The 18,909-nt window shown below is 49.9% G+C and overlaps 1 protein-coding gene and 1 long non-coding RNA gene across 3 annotated transcripts in view; both read right to left on the reverse strand.

Moving 5' to 3' along the window:
• Positions 1-18,909, reverse strand: part of MLLT6 (MLLT6, PHD finger containing) — a 75,487-nt gene that overhangs the window by 6,539 nt on the left and 50,039 nt on the right. The window contains exons 13-19 of the mRNA XM_085083433.1: positions 16,031-16,097; positions 15,463-15,605; positions 14,557-14,745; positions 14,321-14,409; positions 12,920-13,251; positions 8,466-8,574; positions 909-1,271 (exon numbers count right to left, since the gene is read on the reverse strand). Of these exons, the coding sequence (XP_084939559.1) occupies positions 909-1,271; positions 8,466-8,574; positions 12,920-13,251; positions 14,321-14,409; positions 14,557-14,745; positions 15,463-15,605; positions 16,031-16,097 (1,292 nt within the window). The remainder of the gene's footprint in view (positions 1-908; positions 1,272-8,465; positions 8,575-12,919; positions 13,252-14,320; positions 14,410-14,556; positions 14,746-15,462; positions 15,606-16,030; positions 16,098-18,909) is intronic.
• Positions 13,258-14,314, reverse strand: LOC146426697 (uncharacterized). Of its 2 annotated transcripts, none has more exons than XR_014856692.1 (3): positions 14,025-14,314; positions 13,669-13,941; positions 13,258-13,577 (listed from the first exon to the last, which is right to left on the reverse strand). It is a non-coding gene; the product is annotated as an uncharacterized LOC146426697 (long non-coding RNA). The 2 variants fall into 2 exon arrangements; XR_014856693.1 differs by having other exon boundaries at positions 13,258-13,501; positions 13,645-13,941.

Raw genomic sequence — 18,909 nt, forward strand, 5'->3', positions numbered from 1 at the left:
GGGACAGGGACTGGGGACAGGGACTGGGGACATGGATTGGGAACAGAGATTGGGGGACAGGGATTGGGGCACAGGGATTGGGGGACAAGGACTGGGGACAGGGATTGGGAACAGAGATTGGGGGACAGGGATTGGGGCACAGGGATTGGGGGACAAGGACTGGGGACAGGGATTGGGGACAGGGTTTGGGGGGATGAGGATTTGGGCCAGGGATTGGGGCCAGGGATTGGGTTGATGGGGACGGGGGGACAGGGACTGGGGACAGGGACTGGGGACAGGGGTTGGCGGGGACAGGAATCGGGGAGGTCAGGAATTGGGTCAGGCAAGAATTCGGGGAGCAGAAATTGGGGGAGCAAGAGTGTCCCCAGTGCTATCCCCAGGGCTGTCCCCCGGGCTGTCCCCACGCTGTCCCCGCGGCTCAGGGCAGTGTCTCCTTGACACAGACCAGTGTCCCCGTGTCTCCACGCAGTGTCCCCGTGTCCCAGCACAGTGTCCCCCTCTCTCAGCGCAATGTCCCCGTGTCCCAGCACAGTGTCCCTCTGTCTCAGAGCAGTATCCCCCCTCTCTCAGCACAGTGTCCCCATGTCCCAGCGCAATGTCCCCGTGTCCCAGCGCGGTGTCCCCGTGTCCCAGCACAGTGTCCCCGTGTCCCAGTGCAGTGTCCCCCTCTCACAGCAATGTCCCCGTGTCCCAGCACAGTGTCCCCCTGTCTCACAGCAGTGTCCCCGTGTCCCAGCACAGTGTCCCCATGTCTCAGGACAGTGTCCCCCTCTCTCACAGCAGTGTCCCCGTGTCCCAGCGCAGTGTCCCCGTGTCCCAGCGCACGGTGTCCCCATGTCCCAGCGCAGTGTCCCCATATCCCAGCACAGTGTCCCCGTGTCCCAGCGCGCTGTCCCCCGCACACGCACCGTTCCCTTGGCGGCGCTGCCGTCGGGCTGCAGGCTCAGGAAGGGGTTGGGCTGCGCGGCGAGCACGGGCGGCACGGCCGAGCCCGAGCCCAGCAGGCTCCCGGCGGCGCTGAGCGGCGGGGTGGCCTGCGGGGCCAGCAGGGCACCTCCCGGCGACAGCGAGGCCACCAGCAGCGAGCCGCCGGCCGGGGCAGCCTGCGGCGCAGAGGTCATCAGCGCGCTGGGGCTGGAGTGCAGCGGGGCCGAGGTGGCCGTCAGGAGGCCACTCATGGCCAGCTGGGACGAGCCGGACATCTGCAGGCGCTGCAGCTCGCGCTTCTGCTGGATCTGCTGCATCATCTGGAACACCAGCGCCTGCTGCTCCTGCGGGGAGGGACGGGAGAGGGTCAGAGAGGTGCTGAAGGATTTTTGGGTTTTGTTCTTCGTGTGTCTGTAGGGTTGGTGAAGTTCTGGGCTTCACACAAAACCTCTGTTCTCAACAACTTTGGCCAAAACAATTCCTCTGAATGGAAATCCAAGGAGGATGGAAAACCCCAGAGCAGCAAAGCCCAAACCCTCAGCCTCATCTGATGCCTTAAGGATTTCTAGTTTTTATTCTTCATGTGTCTGTAGGTTTGGTGAAGTTCTGGGATTCACACAAAATCTCTGTTCTCAGCACCTTCAGCCAAAACAATTCCTCTGAATGGAAATCCAAGGACACTTTGCTGCCTCAGAGCCCCAAAATTTGGAAACAACAGTGAGTTGGGGGCAGCAGGTTTGGGGTGGTTGACGTCATCACCTGAGGGTGTGATTGGAGAATTAATGCCCAAAATGCTAAATAGACAGAACTTATAAAGGTGACGATCTCAAGAAGATCTCGTGAAGATCTCACAAAGATCTCGTAAACCACAAAACCAAACCACAAAACCAAAACAAACAAACCCAAACCAAACCAAAACAGTGAAGATCTCATGAAGATCTCATAACCTTATTTTATCCTCTTAACTTTGCCTGGCCTCTGTTTTAGATAAACTCATCCAGGCACCAAGAGCAGGGACAAAGCAGGGGACACCCTGACAGGAGCTGTGGGGACAGGCTGTGCCAGGGGAGGTTTATGGGGAATATTGGGATAAATTTCCTCCTGGGGACAAAGTGATTTTGGGGTCTGGTCCAACCCTGGTGATCCCAAGGGACAACAAACAAACCTGGTGACCCCATGGCACAGCCTGTCCCATGACAGGGGACAAGGACAAAGTCCCCTGGGGTTCACTGTCAGCCTGGGCTCTGCCTGTGACATTTCTGACCCAACTGTTTACTGATGCTGAGGGTTAGTGATCCTCCCTGGACACTGCAGGAGCACAGATCCCCTAAGGATTCCAATCCATCCACCCTGGGATTTCAAACTTATGGAATTTTCCATCCTAAATTCCCAAACTGGCTCTGAATTCCTGCCCCAAACACCTGCAGGAGCACAAATCCCCTGGAAATTCCAATCCAGCAATTCCAATCCATCAACGTCAAACTCAAACCTATGGAATTCACCATCCCAAATTCCCAAGCTGGCTCCAAATTCCTGCCCTAAACACCTGCAAATCCCCCAGAAATTCCAATCCATTTAAACTTGTGGAATTCACCATCCCAAAATTCCCAAACTGGCTCTGAATTCCTGCCCCAAACACCTGCAAATCCCTCGGCAATTCCCATCCATTTAAACCTGTGGAATTCGCCATCCTGAATTCCCAAACCAGCTCCAAATTTCTGCCCCAAACACCTGCAGGAGCACAAATCCCCCAGAAATTCCAATCCATTGAAACGTGTGGAATTTTCCATCCTGAATTCCCAAACCAACTCTGAATTTCTCCCCAAACACCCGAAGTAGAACAAATCCTCTGGCAATTCCAATCCATTCAAACCTATGGAATTCACCATCCTGAATTCCCAAACTGGCTCTGAATTCAAACCTATGGAATTCAGCATCCCAAAATTCCCAAACCAGCTCCAAATTCCTGCCCCAAACACCTGCAGGAGCACAAATTCAATTGCAATTCCAATCCAGCGATTCCAATCCATCAACCCAAATTTCAAACGTGTGGAATTCACCATCCCGAATTCCCAAACCAGCTCCTAATTCCTGCCCCAAACACCTGCAGGAACACAAATCCCCGAAGGATTCCAACCCATCAACCCTGGAATTTCAAACCCATGGAATTCAGCATCCTAAATTCCCAAACTGACTCTAAATTCCTCCTCAGACACCTGAGGGGGGAACAAATCCCCTGGCAGTTCCAATCCATTTAAACCTGTGGAATTCACCATCCCAAATTCCCAAACTGGCTCTGAATTCAAACCTATGGAATTTGCCATCCCAAAATCCCCAAACCAGCTCCAAATTCCTGCCCCAAACACCTGCAGGAGCACAAATCCCCCAGCAATTCCAATCCATTCAAACTTATGGAATTCGCCATCCCAAAATTCCCAAACTATCTCTAAATTCCTCCCCAGACACCTGCAGGAGAAAATCCCCCAGCAATTCCAATCCATTGGAACTTGTGGAATTTTCCATCCTGAAATTCCCAAACCGGCTCTGAATCCCTGCACCAAACACCTGCAGGAGGACAAATCCCCTGGAAATTCCAATCCATCAACCCAAATTTCAAACCTATGGAATTTTCCATCCCAAAATCCCCAAACCACCTCTGAATTCCTGCCCCAAACACCTGGAATAGTACAAATCCTCTGGCAATTCCAATCCATTCAAACCTATGGAATTTGCCATCCCAAAATTCCCAAACCAGCTCTGAATTCAAACCCATGGAATTCACCATCCCAAAATCCCCAAACCAGCTCCAAATTCCTGCCCCAATCACCTGCAAGTTTACAAATCCCCTAGCAATTCCAATCCAGCGATTCCAATCCATCAACCCAAGTTTCAAATGTGTGGAATTTTCCATCCTGAATTCCCAAACCAGCTCCAAATTCCTGCCCCAAACACCTGCAGGAGCACAAATCCCTCAGCAATTCCAATCCATTCAAACCTATGGAATTCGCCATCCCAAAATTCCCAAACCGTCTCTAAATTCCTCCCCAGACACCTGCAGGAGAAAATCCCCCAGCAATTCCAATCCATTGGAACTTGTGGAATTTTCCATCCTGAAATTCCCAAACCGGCTCTGAATTCCTGCCCCAAACACCTGGAATAGTACAAATCCCCTGGCAATTCCAATCCATTCAAACCTATGGAATTCACCATCCTGAATTCCCAAACCAGCTCTGAATTCCTGCCCCAAACACCTGCAGGAGCACAAATCCCCCGGCAATTCCAATCCACTCAAACCTGTTGAATTCTCCATCCCAAAATCCCCAAACCAGCTCCGAGCTCCCCCAGCCCGCCCTGCTGTCCCCAGGTGAGCAGAGCTGGCAGGACCCTCAGGGCTCACCTGCATCCCAAAGGATGCTCTGAAAGCCAGGGAACCGCAGGGGTCACCATGGCAACCATCGAGCTGTCCCCGCGCGGGGACACAGCTGGTGACACGGTGACATCAGCCCTCGGAAATTCGCTTCTCCCGGGATAAAAATAGCCTGACCCAGAAAGGCAGCCAGATGGTGGCAGAGATCAGCGGGCAAGGGACAGCACTGGGGACAGCACTGGGGACATGGGGACAGCTCTGGGGACATGGTGACAGCCCTGGGGACAGCCTTGGGGACAGCCCTGGGGACAGCGCTGGGGACATGGGGACAGCTCTGGGGACAGCACTGGGGACAGCCCTGGGGACATGGGGACAGCTCTGGGGACATGGGGACAGCACTGGGGACAGCCCTGGGGACAGCTCTGGGGACAGCTCTGAGGATAGCCCTGGGGACAGCCCTGGGGACATGGGGACAGCTCTGGGGACAGCCGCTGGTGGCACTGGTGGCACTCAGGCAGGGCAGGGACAGTGCTGAGGGCTCTGCAGGGCCACGTTTGCCACCTCAGGGATCTGTCTGCCACCTCAGGGCCATGTTTGTCACCTCAGGGACCTGTCTGTCACCTCTCCATGGTGGCACTACTGTGTCACACCAGGCAGGGCAGGGACATCCCTGAGGGCTCTGCAGGGCCATGTTTGCCACCTCAGGGATCTGTTTGCCACCTCAGGGATCTGTTTGCCACCTCAGGGACCTGTCTGCCACCTCCAGGATCTGTTTGCCACCTCTCCATGGTGACATTCCCATGGCACTCAGGGCAGGGACATCCCCGAGGTCCCTGCAGGGACCTGTTTGCCACCTCACGGCTGCATTTGCCACCTCAAGGCCCTGTTTGTCACCTCTCCATGGTGACATTCCTGTGTCACAGCAGGCAGGGCAGGGCCAGCGCCCAGGATGGGCACACCTGGGAAAGGTCCAGGGGATTTGGGGAAAGAAAAAACCTCAGATTCTCCTCTCCACTCCGAGGTTTTCCCAACGAACAGCCCATCCCAACCCCAGTGGGCACACCTGGAAAACCCACAAGGGGATTCGGGGAGAGGAGGAAATTTTGGATTTTTGTCTCCACTCCGAGTTTTTCCCAACAATCAGCCAATCCCAACCCCCAGGGTGGTCACACCTAGAAAAACCTCAGGAAATTCGGGGGAAAAGAGGAAACCTCGGATTCTCCTCTCCACTCCAAATTTTTCCCAACCAGCCCATCACAGATGGGGAAGGTCCAGGGGATTTGGGGGAAATAAAAACCCTCAGATTCTCCCTTCCAAGGTTTTCCCAACAACCAGCCCATCCCAGCCCCAGTGGGCACACCTGGAAAAACCTCAGGGAATTTGGGGAAATAAAAAACCTCAGATTCTCCCTTCCACTCCAAAGCTTTCCCAACAAACAGCCCATCCCAGGATGAATGCATGTGGGAAAGCCACAAGGGATCTGGGGAAAGAAGAAACCTTGGATTTTCTTCTCCACTCCGAATTTTTCCCAACAACCAGCCCATCCCAGAATGGGCACACCTGGGGAAGGTCCAGGGATTTGAGGAAAGAAAGAACCTTGGATTTTCCTCTCCACTCTGAGATTTTCCCAATGAACCCTTACCAGATTCAGCGGCTGGGTTAAACGAGGTTTCCCATCCCAACCCCGAGGGTGGTCACAACTGGAAAAACCTCAAAGAATTCGGGGAAAAGAGGAAACCTTGGATTCTCCTCTCCACTCCGAATTTTTCCCAACAACCAGTCCATCCTGAACCTGAGTGGTCACATCTGGAGAAACCACAGGGAATTTGGGGAAAAGAAGAAACCTCAGATTCTCCTCTCCACTCCAAGGGTTTCCCAACAACCAGCCCATCCCAGGATGAATGCACATGGGAAAGGTCCAGGGGATTTGGGGGAAAGAAAAAACTTTGGATTTTCCTCTCCACTCAGATTTTCCCAACAAACCCATAACAGATTCAGCGGCTGGGTTAAACGAGGTTTCCCATCCCAACCCCCAGGGTGGTCACAACTGGAAAAACCTCAAAGAATTCGGGGAAAAGAGGAAACCTTGGATTCTCCTCTCCACTCCAAGGTTTTCCCAACAACCAGCCCATCCCAGATAGGGAAGGTCCAGGGGATTTGGGGAAAAGAGAAAACCTCAGATTTTCCTTTCCACTCCAAGGTTTTCCCAACAATCAGCCAATCCCAACCCCCAGGATGGTCACACCTAGAAAAACCTCAGAGAATTTGGGGGAAAGAGGAAACCTCAGATTTTCCCTTCCACTCCGAGTTTTTCCCAATGCATACAGGGTGGGCACACGTGGGAAATGTCCAGGGGATTTGGGGGAAAGAAAAAACCTTGGATTCTCCTCTCCACTCCAAGTTTTTCCCAACACACAGCCCATCCCAACCCCAGTGGGCACACCTAGAAAAGCCACAGGGATTCGGGGAGAGGAGGAAATTTCAGATTTTTGTCTCCACTCCGAGTTTTTCCCAATGCACAGCCCATCCTAACCCCCAGGGTGGTCACACCTAGAAAAACCTCAGGAAATTCGGGGGAAAAGAGAAAACCTCAGATTCTCCTCTCCACTCCAAGCGTTTCCCAACAACCAGCCCATCCCAGATGGGGAAGGTCCAGGGGATTTGGGGAAAAGAGAAAACCTCAGATTTTCCTTTCCACTCCAAGGTTTTCCCAACGAACAGCCCATCCCAACCCCAGTGGGCACACCTGGAAAACCCACAGGGAATTCGGGGAAATAAAAAACCTTGGATTCTCCTTTCCACTCAGAGTTTTTCCCAAAAACCAGCCCATCCCAGGATGAATGCACATAGGAAAGCTCCAGGGAATTTGGGGGAAAGAAGAAACCTTGGATTCTCTTCTCCACTCCCAGGTTTTCCCAACGCACAGCCCATCCCAATCCCAGTGGGCACACCTGGGAATGGTCCAGGGGATTTGGGGGAAAGAAAAACCCTCAGATTCTCCCTTCCACTCCAAGGTTTTCCCAACACACAGCCCTGCCTGACCCCAGTGGGCACACCTGGAAAAACCTCAGGGGATTCGGAGAGAGGAGGAAATTTTTGATTTTTGTCTCCCCTCCGAGTTTTTCCCAACAACCAGCCCATCCCAGGATGAATGCACGTGGGAAAGGTCCAGGGAATTTGGGGGAAAGAAGAAACCTTGGATTCTCCTCTCCACTCCAAATTTTTCCCAACAACCATCCCATCTCAACCCCAGTGGGCACACCTGGAAAAACCTCAGGGAATTTGGGGGAAAGAAAAAACCTCGGATTCTCCTCTCCACTCCAAATTTTTCCCAATGCACAGTCCATCCCAATCCCAGTGGTCACACCTGGAAAAACCTCAGGGAATTTGGGGAAAAGAGAAAACCTCAGATTCTCCTTTCCACTCCAAATTTTTCCCAACAAACAGCCCATCCCAACCCTAGTGGGCACACATGGGGAAGGTCCAGGGGATTTGAGGAAAGAAAGAACCTCGGATTCTCCTCTCCACTCTTGAGTTTTTCCCAATGATCAGCCCATCCCAACCCCAGTGGGCACACCTGGAAAAGCCACAAGGGATTTGGGGAGAGGAGAAAACTTCGGATTTTTGTCTCCACTCTGAGTTTTCCCCAACAGCGTGCCAATCCCGACCCCCAGGGTGGTCACGCCTGGGAAAGTTCCAGGGAATTTGGGGGAAATAAAAACCCTCAGATTCTCCCTTCCACTCCAAGGTTTTCCCAACAACCATCCCATCCCAACCCCAGTGGGCACACCTGGAAAACCCACAGGGAATTTGGGGAAAAGAGAAAACCTTGAATTCTCCTCTCCACTCCACGGGTTTCCCAACAACCAGCCCATCCCAGATGGGGAAGGTCCAGGGGATTTGGGGAAAAGAGAAAACCTCAGATTTTCCTTTCCACTCCGAGTTTTTCCCAACAATCAGCCCATCCCGATCCCAGTGGTCACACCTGGAAAAACCTCAGAGAATTCGGGGAAAAGAGAAAACCTTGGATTTTCCTCTCCACCCCGAATTTTTCCCAACAACCATCCCATCCCAACCCCAGCGATCACACCTGTAAAACCCACAAGGAATTCGGGAAAAATAAAACCCCCACATTCTCCCCTCTGCCCCCACATTCCCCACCCAACCTCACCGGGTTAAGCGGCTGGGAAGTGAGGAGCTGCTGGAGCTGCTGGAGCTGCTGCTCGTGCTGCTGCAGGACGTGCCGCTGCTGCTCCGTCAGGGGGCTCAGGCTGGCCATGCTGGGGACACAGGGGACACAGGGGACAGCGGCGGTCAGCGCGGCACTCGGGGCTGGCGGCTCCCTCCCATGGTTCTGGGGGTTTTTTTTGGGGTTTTGTACCGTTTTTAGGGGTTTTTGTATAATTTTCTCGTGACCTCTGCGCGCGCTGCTGGTGATTTAGCACCGTGTGGGTGTTGTTTGTGTTGTTTGACAGTTTGGGATTTTTTGTAGGCTGGTGTTGAGATTAATTTGGGATTTTTTGTAGGCTGATATTTATATTGATTAGGGATTTTTTGTAGTCTCACATTTAGCTTTGTTTGGGATTTTTTTTGTACTCTGGTACTTAGATTCATTTGGGATTTTTTGTAGTTTGATATTTATTGTCATTTGGGATTTTTTGTAGTTTGATATTTAGATTAATTTGGGATTTTTTGTAGTCTGGTATTTAGCTTCGTTTGGGATTTTTTGTAGTTTGATAGGGATTTTTTGTACTTTGGTATTTATATTAATTTGGGATTTTTTTGTAGGCTGGTATTCAGATTCATTTGGGATTTTTTGGTAGTCTGATAGATATCTTAGTTTGGGATTTTTTGTAGTTTGATATTTAGTTTAGTTTAGGATTTTTTGCAGTCTGATTTTTATCTTTGTTTGGGATTTTTTGTACTCTGGTATTTATATTAATTTGGGATTTTTTGTAGTCTGATATTTAGCTTTGTTTGGGATTTTTTGTACTCTGGTATTTATATTAATTTGGGATTTTTTGTAGTCTGGTATTTAGCTTTGTTTGGGATTTTTTTGTACTCTGGTATTTAGATTCATTTGGGATTTTTTGTAGTCTGATATTTATTGTCATTTGGGATTTTTTGTAGTTTGATATTTAGATTAATTTGGGATTTTTTTAGTCTGGTATTTAGCTTTGTTTGGGATTTTTTGTAGTTTGATAGGGATTTTTTGTACTTTGGTATTTATATTAATTTGGGATTTTTTGTAGTCTGATGTTTATCTTAGTTTGGGATTTTTGTAGTTTGATAGATAGCTTAGTTTGGGATTTTTTGTATTTAGTTTCGTTTGGGATTTTTTGTAGTGTGATATGGAGATTAGTTTGGGATTTTTTGTAGTCTGATGTTTAGTTTCATTTGGGATTTTTGTAGTCTGATGTTTAGATTAATTTGGGATTTTTTGTAGTCTGATATTTAGTTTAGTTTGGGATTTTTTGCAGTCTGATATTTAGCTTAGTTTGGGATTTTTTTGTAGTCTGATAGATATCTTAGTTTGGGATTTTTTGTAGCTTGATATTTAGATTAGCTTGGGATTTTTTGTAGTTTGAGATTTAGTTTAGTTTAGGATTTTTTGCAGTCTGATTTTTATCTTCGTTTGGGATTTTTGGTAGTCTGATATTTATCTTCTTTTGGGATTTTTTGCAGTCTGATATTTAGCTCAGTTTGGGATTTTTTTGTAGTCTGGTATTTATATTAATTTGGGATTTTTTGTAGTCTGATATCTAGTTTAGTTTGGGATTTTTTGTAGTCTGGTATTTATATTCATTTGGGATTTTTGTATTCTGATATTTATCTCAGTTTGGAGGTTTTGCAAAGCAAAAAGACCAAATATTCACAATAAAATCCAAAATCTCTGCTCTATCTCACAACTAACTGAACCTCAGATGAAGTCTCTCTCTCTCTCTCTCTGGAACACATTTTGCAAACTGGGCTGTAATCTCATTTAGGGGAGTAATTAGAAGAAAGGGATAATTACTTCATCTATTAAATTTCTCATTGGGGGATTTTAGGTAGATATGATAATTTGTGAGGTCTGAAAATTCCGTGTATACGTGTAAAATATGCATAAAATTTATTTACATGTACACACATGAACGTATTTACATGCATACATGTAAAATATGTATAAAATTCATTTACATGCATACATGTAAAATATGTATAAAATTTATTTACACGCATACATGTAAAATGTATATGGATTTACATGCACACATGTAAAATATGCATAAAATTTATTTACATGTATACATGTAAATAAATGTGCTTACATGTAAATAAACGTATTTACATTCATACATGTAAAATATGTATAAAATTTATTTACACCTATACACATAAACAAACATATTTACATGCATACATGTAAAAGATCTATAAAATTTATTTCCATGTACACATGTAAACAAACGTATTTACACGCATACATGTAAAATATGTATAAAATTTATTTACACCTACACATGTAAACAAACATATTGACATGCATACATGTAAAATATGCATAAAATTTATTTACATGCATACATGTAAAATATATGCAAAATTTAATTACGTGTGTACATGTAAATAAATGTATTTACACGCACACATGTAAAATATGTATAACATTTATTTACATGTATACATGTAAACAAACGTATTTACACACATACATGTAAAATAGGTATAAAATTTATTTACATGCATTCGTGTAAAATACGTATAAAATTCATTCCCATGTATACATGTAAACAAACGTATTTACACGCACACATGTAAAATATGCATAAAATTTATTTCCATGTACACATGCAAACAAATGCATTTACACGCATACATGTAAAATACATATAAAATTTATTTCCATGTATACATGTAAAAAACAGATTTACATGCACACATGTAAAATATGTATAAAATTTATTTACATATATACATGTAAAATATGTATGAAATCTATTTCCATGTATACATGCAAACAAATGCATTTACACGCATACATGTAAAATATGCATAAAATTTATTTCCACGTATACATGTAAATAAACATATTTACACGCATACATGTAAAATATGCATAAAATTTATTTACATGCATACATGTAAAATATATGTAAAATTTATTTACGTGTGTACATGTAAATAAACATATTGACATGCATACATGTAAAATATGCATAAAATTTATTTACACCTACACATGTAAATAAACATATTGACATGCATACATGTAAAATATTTATAAAATTTATTTACATGCATCCGTGTAAAATATGTATAAAATTCATTCCCATGTATACATGCAAACAAACGTATTTACACGCATACATGTAAAATATGTATAAAATTTATTTACATGCATACATGCAAAATATGCATAAAATTTATTTACATGTATACATGCAAATAAATGTATTTACATGCACACATGTAAAATATTTATAAAATTTATTTATATGTATATATGTAAAATATGTATAAAATTTATGTGTATACACGTAAACAAATGTGTTTACACGCATACATGTAAGACGTATAAAATTTATTTACATGTATACATGCAAACAAACATATTTACATTCATACACGTAAAATATGCATAAAATTTATTTACATGCATACATGTAAAAGATGTATAAAATTTATTTACATGTATAAATGTAAAATTTGTGTAAAATTTATTTACATGCATACATGTAAAATATGCATAAAATTTATTTACATGCATACATGTAAAATATGTATAAAATTTATTTACATGTATACACATAAACAAACTTATTTACACGCATACATGTAAAATATGTATAAAATTCATTTACATGTAAAATACGAATAAAATTTATTTCCATGTACACATGTAAACAAACGTTTTTACACGCATACGTGTAAAATATGCCTAAAATTTATTTACATGTATACATGTAAAATATGCCTAAAATTTATTTACATGTATACATGTAAAATATGCATAACATTTATTTACGTGTACACATGTAAACAAACGTATTTATATGCATACATGTAAAATATGTACAAAATTTATTTACGTGTATACATGTAAAACATGTATAAAATTCATTTCCATGTATACATGCAAATAAACGTATTTACACGCATACATTTAAAATATGTATAAAATTTATTTACATGCATACACGTAAAATATGTATAAAATTTATTCACATGCATACACGTAAATAAAAGTATTTACACGCATACATGTAAAATATGCATAAAATTTATTTACATGTATACATGCAAATAAACGTATTTACACGCATACATGTAAAGTATGTATAAAGTTTATTTCCATGTACACATGTAAATACACATATTTACACGCACACACGTAAAATACGGATAAAATTCCACCTTTGGCGAGCCGCGCACCTCCAACCCTCTCCCCAACCACCCACAGCCGCACCCTTCCCCTCTCCCCGTACCTCCTCCTGTCCGCCAGCCGCCCAGGGCAGCAACACCTCCCTCCCGGAGCTGCCCAGCGGCCGGAGCTGCCCAGCGGCCGGAGCTGCCGGAGCTGCCCAGCGGCCGGAGCTGCCCAGCGGCCGGAGCTGCCCAGCGGCCGCAGCCGCCCATCCTCACCTGCTGGAGAGCTGCAGGGCCGGCGCCGCGCTCGGCTGGCTCGGAGCGGGCTGCGCGGGCTGCGCTCCGTTCAGGCTCCCCAGGATCCCGTTGAGGGGCAGCGGCTGCGCTCCGGCCAGGCTGCCCAGCAGGCTGTCCACCGCGGGCACCGCCGAGAGGCCGCCGGAGGCTGCCGCCAGCCCGCCGCCCGCCGCCCGCGCCAGCCCGTTGAGGTGCTGCGCGGCGGGCGGGGGCAGCGCGGCGGGGCTGGGCTGCAGCAGGGGCAGGGGCGGGGGGGTGCTGTGGAAGGACAGCGAGGAGCTGCTCCTGCTGGGGCACCCTGAGTGAGGGTCCTGGGGGAGAAACGGACACAAGAGCATGGCACGGGGCGGCTCGGCTCCCGGGGAGGGGGGCCTCGGGTGGGGCGGGCATTAAGGGAGGTGGGAGGTGGAGGGTGGGGGGGGGAGAGGTGTGCTGGGATGTCTGGGAGTGCCTGGAACTGTGATCGCCGGGAGCATCCGGAAATCTGGATGTCCAGGATCATCTGGAAATCTGGATGTCCAGGATCATCTGGAAGCCTGATCTCCGGGATCACCTGGAATTCTGGATCTCCAGGATTACCCGGAACTCTGGTCTCCAGGATCATCTGGAACTCTGATCTCCAGGATAACCCAGAACTCTATCTCCAGGATCACCTGGAATTCTGGAACTCCAGGATCCCCTGGAATTCTGATCTCCAGGATCACCAGATATCCAGGATCATCTGGAACTCTGATATCCAGGATGACCCAGAACTCTGGATCTCCAAGATCACCTGGAACTCTGGATCTCCACGATCATCTGGAATTCTGGATCTCCAGGATTACCTGGAGTTCTGATCTCCAGGATCATCCAGAAATCTGATCTCCAGGATCACCTGGAACTCAGATCTCCAGGATCACCCAGAAATCTGATCTCCAGGATCACCCGGAATTCTGGATCTCCAGGATCACCTGGAACTCTGATCTCCAGGATCACCCAGAAATTTGGATCTCCAGGATCATCTGGAAATCTGATCTCCAGGATCACCCAGAAACCCAACACCAACCACCACACCAACCAACCCAACACCCAAAACACCCATCACCCAGAAATGTGGATCTCCAGGATCATCTGGAAATCTGATCTCCAGGATCACTGGGAACTCTGATCTCCAGGATCACCCAGAATTCTGGATCTCCAGGATCACCTGGAACTCTGATCTCCAGGATCACCCGGCAGCGCTCTGACCTCACTCTCCCGCTCTCACCTACTCTCCCCAGCCCTCCGGAGCCTGCGGGCAAACCCTGATCTCCGAGCCTGGGCTACCAGGCTGGGCGAGCTGGCTACCGAGCCCTGGGGCCGCGCTGGCCCTCCCCCAGGCCCTGCCGGTGGCCGCTGTACCTCGGAGGAGGTGGAGAGCGAGTTCTCGATGCCGAAGCTGTTCTTGCACGGCGGGCTCTTGCTGATGCTCAGCGAGTCGCTGGTGCAGACTGGAAGGCGACAGGAGGGAGGGTGAGCGGTCACCGCTGGCCTCTGAGGTGGCCACGGGGCCAGCAGGGCTTGACGGGACACATCCCCGCGTTGTCACCCCTCCTGCCACCCCCGGGGGACAGGGGACAAGGGGACATGTCCCTCACCGTTGGCCGGCAGGATGTACTGGGCCTGGCTGCCCGGCCCGTTGCTGCTGGTCACCACGGGGAAAGGCACGGACAGCTGGACGTTGAGGAGCTGCAGCCGCTCCTTCTTGGCCGTCAGCGTCATGATCTGCTCCTGCAGCCGCTGGTTCTCCTTCTGCAGCGAGTGCAGCGCCTTCAGCATCTCCACGACTGCGGGGAAACGGGGAAAATGGGGGGAAATGGGGAAAATGGGAAAAAAGGGGGGAAAAGGGGAAAAAGGGGAAAAGGGAGAAAAGGGGGGAAAAGGGGGAAAAGGGGAAAAGGGAAAAAAGGGGAAAAGGGGAAAATGGGGAAAAAGGGAAAAGGGGAAAAAGGAGGGAAAAGGGAAAAGGGGAAACGGAGAAAAGGGGAAAAAGGGAAAAGGGGAAAAAGGGAAAAGGGGGAAAAGGGGGGAAAATGGGGGAAAAAGGGGAAAAAGGGGGAAAAGGGGGAAGGGAGAAAAAACAGGGAAAAGGGGGGGAAAAGGGGGAAAAGGGAGAAAAGGGGGGAAAAAGAGGAAAGGGATGACAGGACCCGCAGTCAGACCCTAGGGCAGGAGGATCCCAGCCGCAAAGCCACCTCCTCCCCCGGGGCACACACCGGGGCTTTGTCCCCACCCGGCTCCACTGCCCGCGGGCAAAATCCCGGCTTGGTCCCACCCCGGAGCTCCAAGAACTGCCCCGCGAACTCCCCCCGACCCCAACCCCGGCTGGGTCCCACCCCGGACCCCCGGGAACTGCCCCGGGAACTCCCCCCGACGCCGATCCCGGCTGAATCCCACCCCGGAGCTCCAGGAGCTGCCCCGCTGTGCCCACCGACCCCAACCCCGGCTGGGTCCCACTCCGGACCCCCGGGAACTGCCCCGCCGCTCCCCGGCTCGGCACTCACTGTTCACGCCGGCCTCGCCGTTGCCCTGCTTCTCCAGGAGCTGCTCGATGTTGGGGGTGGCCTGGGGGACATTGTCCAGCTGTCCACTGCTGCTGCACGACACGGTCTGGTCGAAGAGGGTGGGCAGGCTGCTGATGGGGGACCTGGCCGGGGAGAAAGGGGGGTCAGGGGGTTCCCTTGTCGGTTCTCTGCTCCATTCCAGCTCCATTCCCCATTCCCAGCTCCATTCTCCATTCCCAGCTCCATTCCCTGCTCACGTTTGTGTTTAGTTCTGGCTCGGGCTGATCATCCCATCCCATTATCCCATCCCATCCCATCCCATCCCATCCCATCCCATCCCATCCCATCCCATCCCATTATCCCATCCCATCCACTTCCCATTATTTCCCATTTCCCATTTCCCATTTCCCATCCCATCCCATCCATTTCCCATTTCCCATTTCCCATCCCATCCCTCTGCCAACCCCAAGGAGCAGGGCAGGAGTTGTCCCCTGTCCCTCCCGCCTGTCCCCTGTCCCCGCGGTGTCCCCGCCTGTCCCCGCGCTGTCGGGGTTCCGGTGACACTCACATGGAGGACAGGCTCTCCTGCGGGGATGTCCCTCGGCAGCCGAAGCCGCAATCCTCCAGGTCCGGCTCTGTGCGGGGACAGACAGAGGGACAGAGGGACAGAGGGACAGAGGGACAGAGGGGACAGAGGGGTCCGGGGTTAGCGGTGCCCGGTGTGTGCCCGCGGGATGCCCGGCGGCACCGGGCGGCACCGGAGAGCACCGAGCGGTACCAGGGAGCACGGGCGGCACCGGAACCGAGCGGCACCGGCACTGAGCGGTACCGGGGAGCACCGAGCGGTACCGAGCAGCACCAGAACCGAGCGGCACCGGGCGGCGGCGGAACCGAGCGGCACCGGGGAGCACTGAGTGGTACCGAGCAGCACCAGAACCGAGCGGCACCGGGGAGCACCGGGCAGCACCCAGCCGCACCGAGCAACACCAGTACCGAACCTCACCGGGCAGCACCGAGTGGCACCGGCAGCACCGAACGACACCGGGCAGCACCGAACGGGACCGGCAGCACCGAACGGCACTGGGCGGCCCCGAGCGGCACCGGGTAGCACCGAACGGGACCGGCAGAACCGAAAGGCACCGAGCGGCACCGGGCAACACCGAACGGGACCGAGCAGTACCAGTACCGAGCCTCACCGAGCAGCACCGAGCGGCACCGGCAGCACCGAACGGGAACCGGCAGAACCGAACAGCCCCGGGCAGCACCGAATGGCACCGAGTGGCACCGGGCAGCACCGAACGGCACCGGGCCGCTCCGCACCGAGCAGCGGCAGCTCCGCGCTGCGCACCGCGGGGTCACAAGCACCTCCCCCGGGGAGGAGCCGCTGGCACCGCCTGGCACGGGGGGGACAGCCCGGCACGGCGGGGACAGCCCGGCACGGCGGGGACAGCCCGGCACGGCGGGGACAGCCCGGCAAGGTCACCCGGAGCCGCCGTGTCCCCGCGCCGGGCGGGAGGAGCTTTCGGAAAGCCCCGGGGCGGTTTGACCGGAGCTGCCGGCTGAGCAATCCCGTGCCAGGCGCTGCCCTGGAATCCCGGGATAGACCCTGGAATCCCGGGAAACCCGGCTGGCATTCCCCGTGGGGTGACAGAACCGTTTGGGGTGGAAAAAACCCTTTAAGGTCGTCCAGGATTGAGGATCTTTTCCCCCAAAACCAGCCGCGGCGCTTTAGGGTTTCCAGGCGCTGAGCTCCTTGCTGAAGAGCTTAGAGGGAATCGTGGAGTGGAAAAGCTCTCCAAGGTCGTGGGGTCGATCATTAACCCAGCGCTGGCGTGTCCCCAAGTGCCACCAGCCGTGTCCCCAAGGGCCACCAGCCGTGTCCCCAAGGGCCACATCCACACGTTTGCCAAACCTTCCCAGGGATGGCGACTCCAGCTCCCCCTGCCAGGGCCTGACCGCCCTTCCCATGAAGGAATTTTCCCGAAAATCCAACCCAAACCTCTCCTGAGGTCATTCCATGTCCTCCTGTCCCCTGGGAGCAGAACTATCCCCCCCTGGCTGTCCCCCCTGGCTGTCCCCTCCTGCCAGCAGAGCCACCAGGTCCCCCCCTGATCCCCCTTTTCTCCAGGATCAACATTCCCAGCTCCAGACTTTCCCTGGACGCTTTCCAGCCCTTCTTGGGAAGATCCCAAAGGGTTTTTTTTCCAAGGATTTGAGGGTGGAAAGCATCCAGAACCTTCTCCCAGAGCCACCTCTCTGTCCCGGGCAGCCCAGGATATCTGCCATTCCAAGGGAAATCCGGGAATGGAAAATTCAGATTAAATGAAAAATCCGGGAATGGAAAATTCAGATTAAATGGAAAATCCGGGAATGGAAAATTCAGATTAAATGGAAAATCCGGGACTGGAAAATTCAGATTAAATGGAAAATCCGGGACTGGAAAATTCAGATTAAATGGAAAATCCGGGAATGGAAAATTCAGATTAAATGGAAAATCTGGGAAGGGAAAATTCAGATTAAATGGAAAATCCGGGAATGGAAAATTCAGATTAAATGGAAAATCCGGGACTGGAAAATTCAGATTAAATGGAAAATCCGGGAATGGAAAATTCAGATTAAATAGAAAATCCGGGAATGGAAAATTCTGATTAAATGGAAAATCCGGGACTGGAAAATTCAGATTAAATGGAAGATCCGGGACTGGAAAATTCAGATTAAATGGAAAATCCGGGACTGGAAAATTCCGATTAAATGGAAAATCCGGGAATGGAAAATTCAGATTAAATGGAAAATCCGGGACTGGAAAATTCAGATTAAATGGAAAATTCAGATTAAATGGAAAATCCGGGACTGGAAAATTCAGATTAAATGGAAAATCCGGGACTGGAAAATTCAGATTAAATGGAAAATCCGGGAAGGGAAAATTCAGATTAAATGGAAGATCCGGGAAGGGAAAATTCAGATTAAATGGAAAATCCGGGACTGGAAAATTCAGATTAAATGGAAAATTCGGGAATGGAAAATCCAGGGCTGGAATAGATCCTCTCCCCTGTCCCTGCTGTGTCCCTCCAGCCCCAGCTGCCTCTCCGCCCCTCCTCTCCTTCCCCACACATTCCCACGGCAGGAATCCCGGAAATCTCCCGCCGGGAATGTTGTGATTTACAGCGGGACGAGCCGAGCTGTAAAACGGGGGATTTCCTGCTGCCGGGGAGGAGAAAACGCAGCTGTGCTCCTGCGGGCAGGGATTTGGGATCCTCATTGCCTGAATCCCTTGGGAATGTCCTGCTGGATAGGATTTGGGATCCTCATCCCCTTGGGAATGTCCTGCTGGATAGGATTTGGGATCCTCATCCCCTTGGGAATGTCCTGCTGGATAGGATTTGGGATCCTCATCCCCTTGGGAATGTCCTGCTGGATAGGATTTGGGATTCTCATCCCCTTGGGAAT

The sequence above is a fragment of the Lichenostomus cassidix genome, chromosome 27 (assembly GCF_008360975.1).
Source record: "Lichenostomus cassidix isolate B80296 chromosome 27, HeHo_3.0, whole genome shotgun sequence".
In the NCBI taxonomy this organism is placed as follows: domain Eukaryota; kingdom Metazoa; phylum Chordata; class Aves; order Passeriformes; family Meliphagidae; genus Lichenostomus; species Lichenostomus cassidix.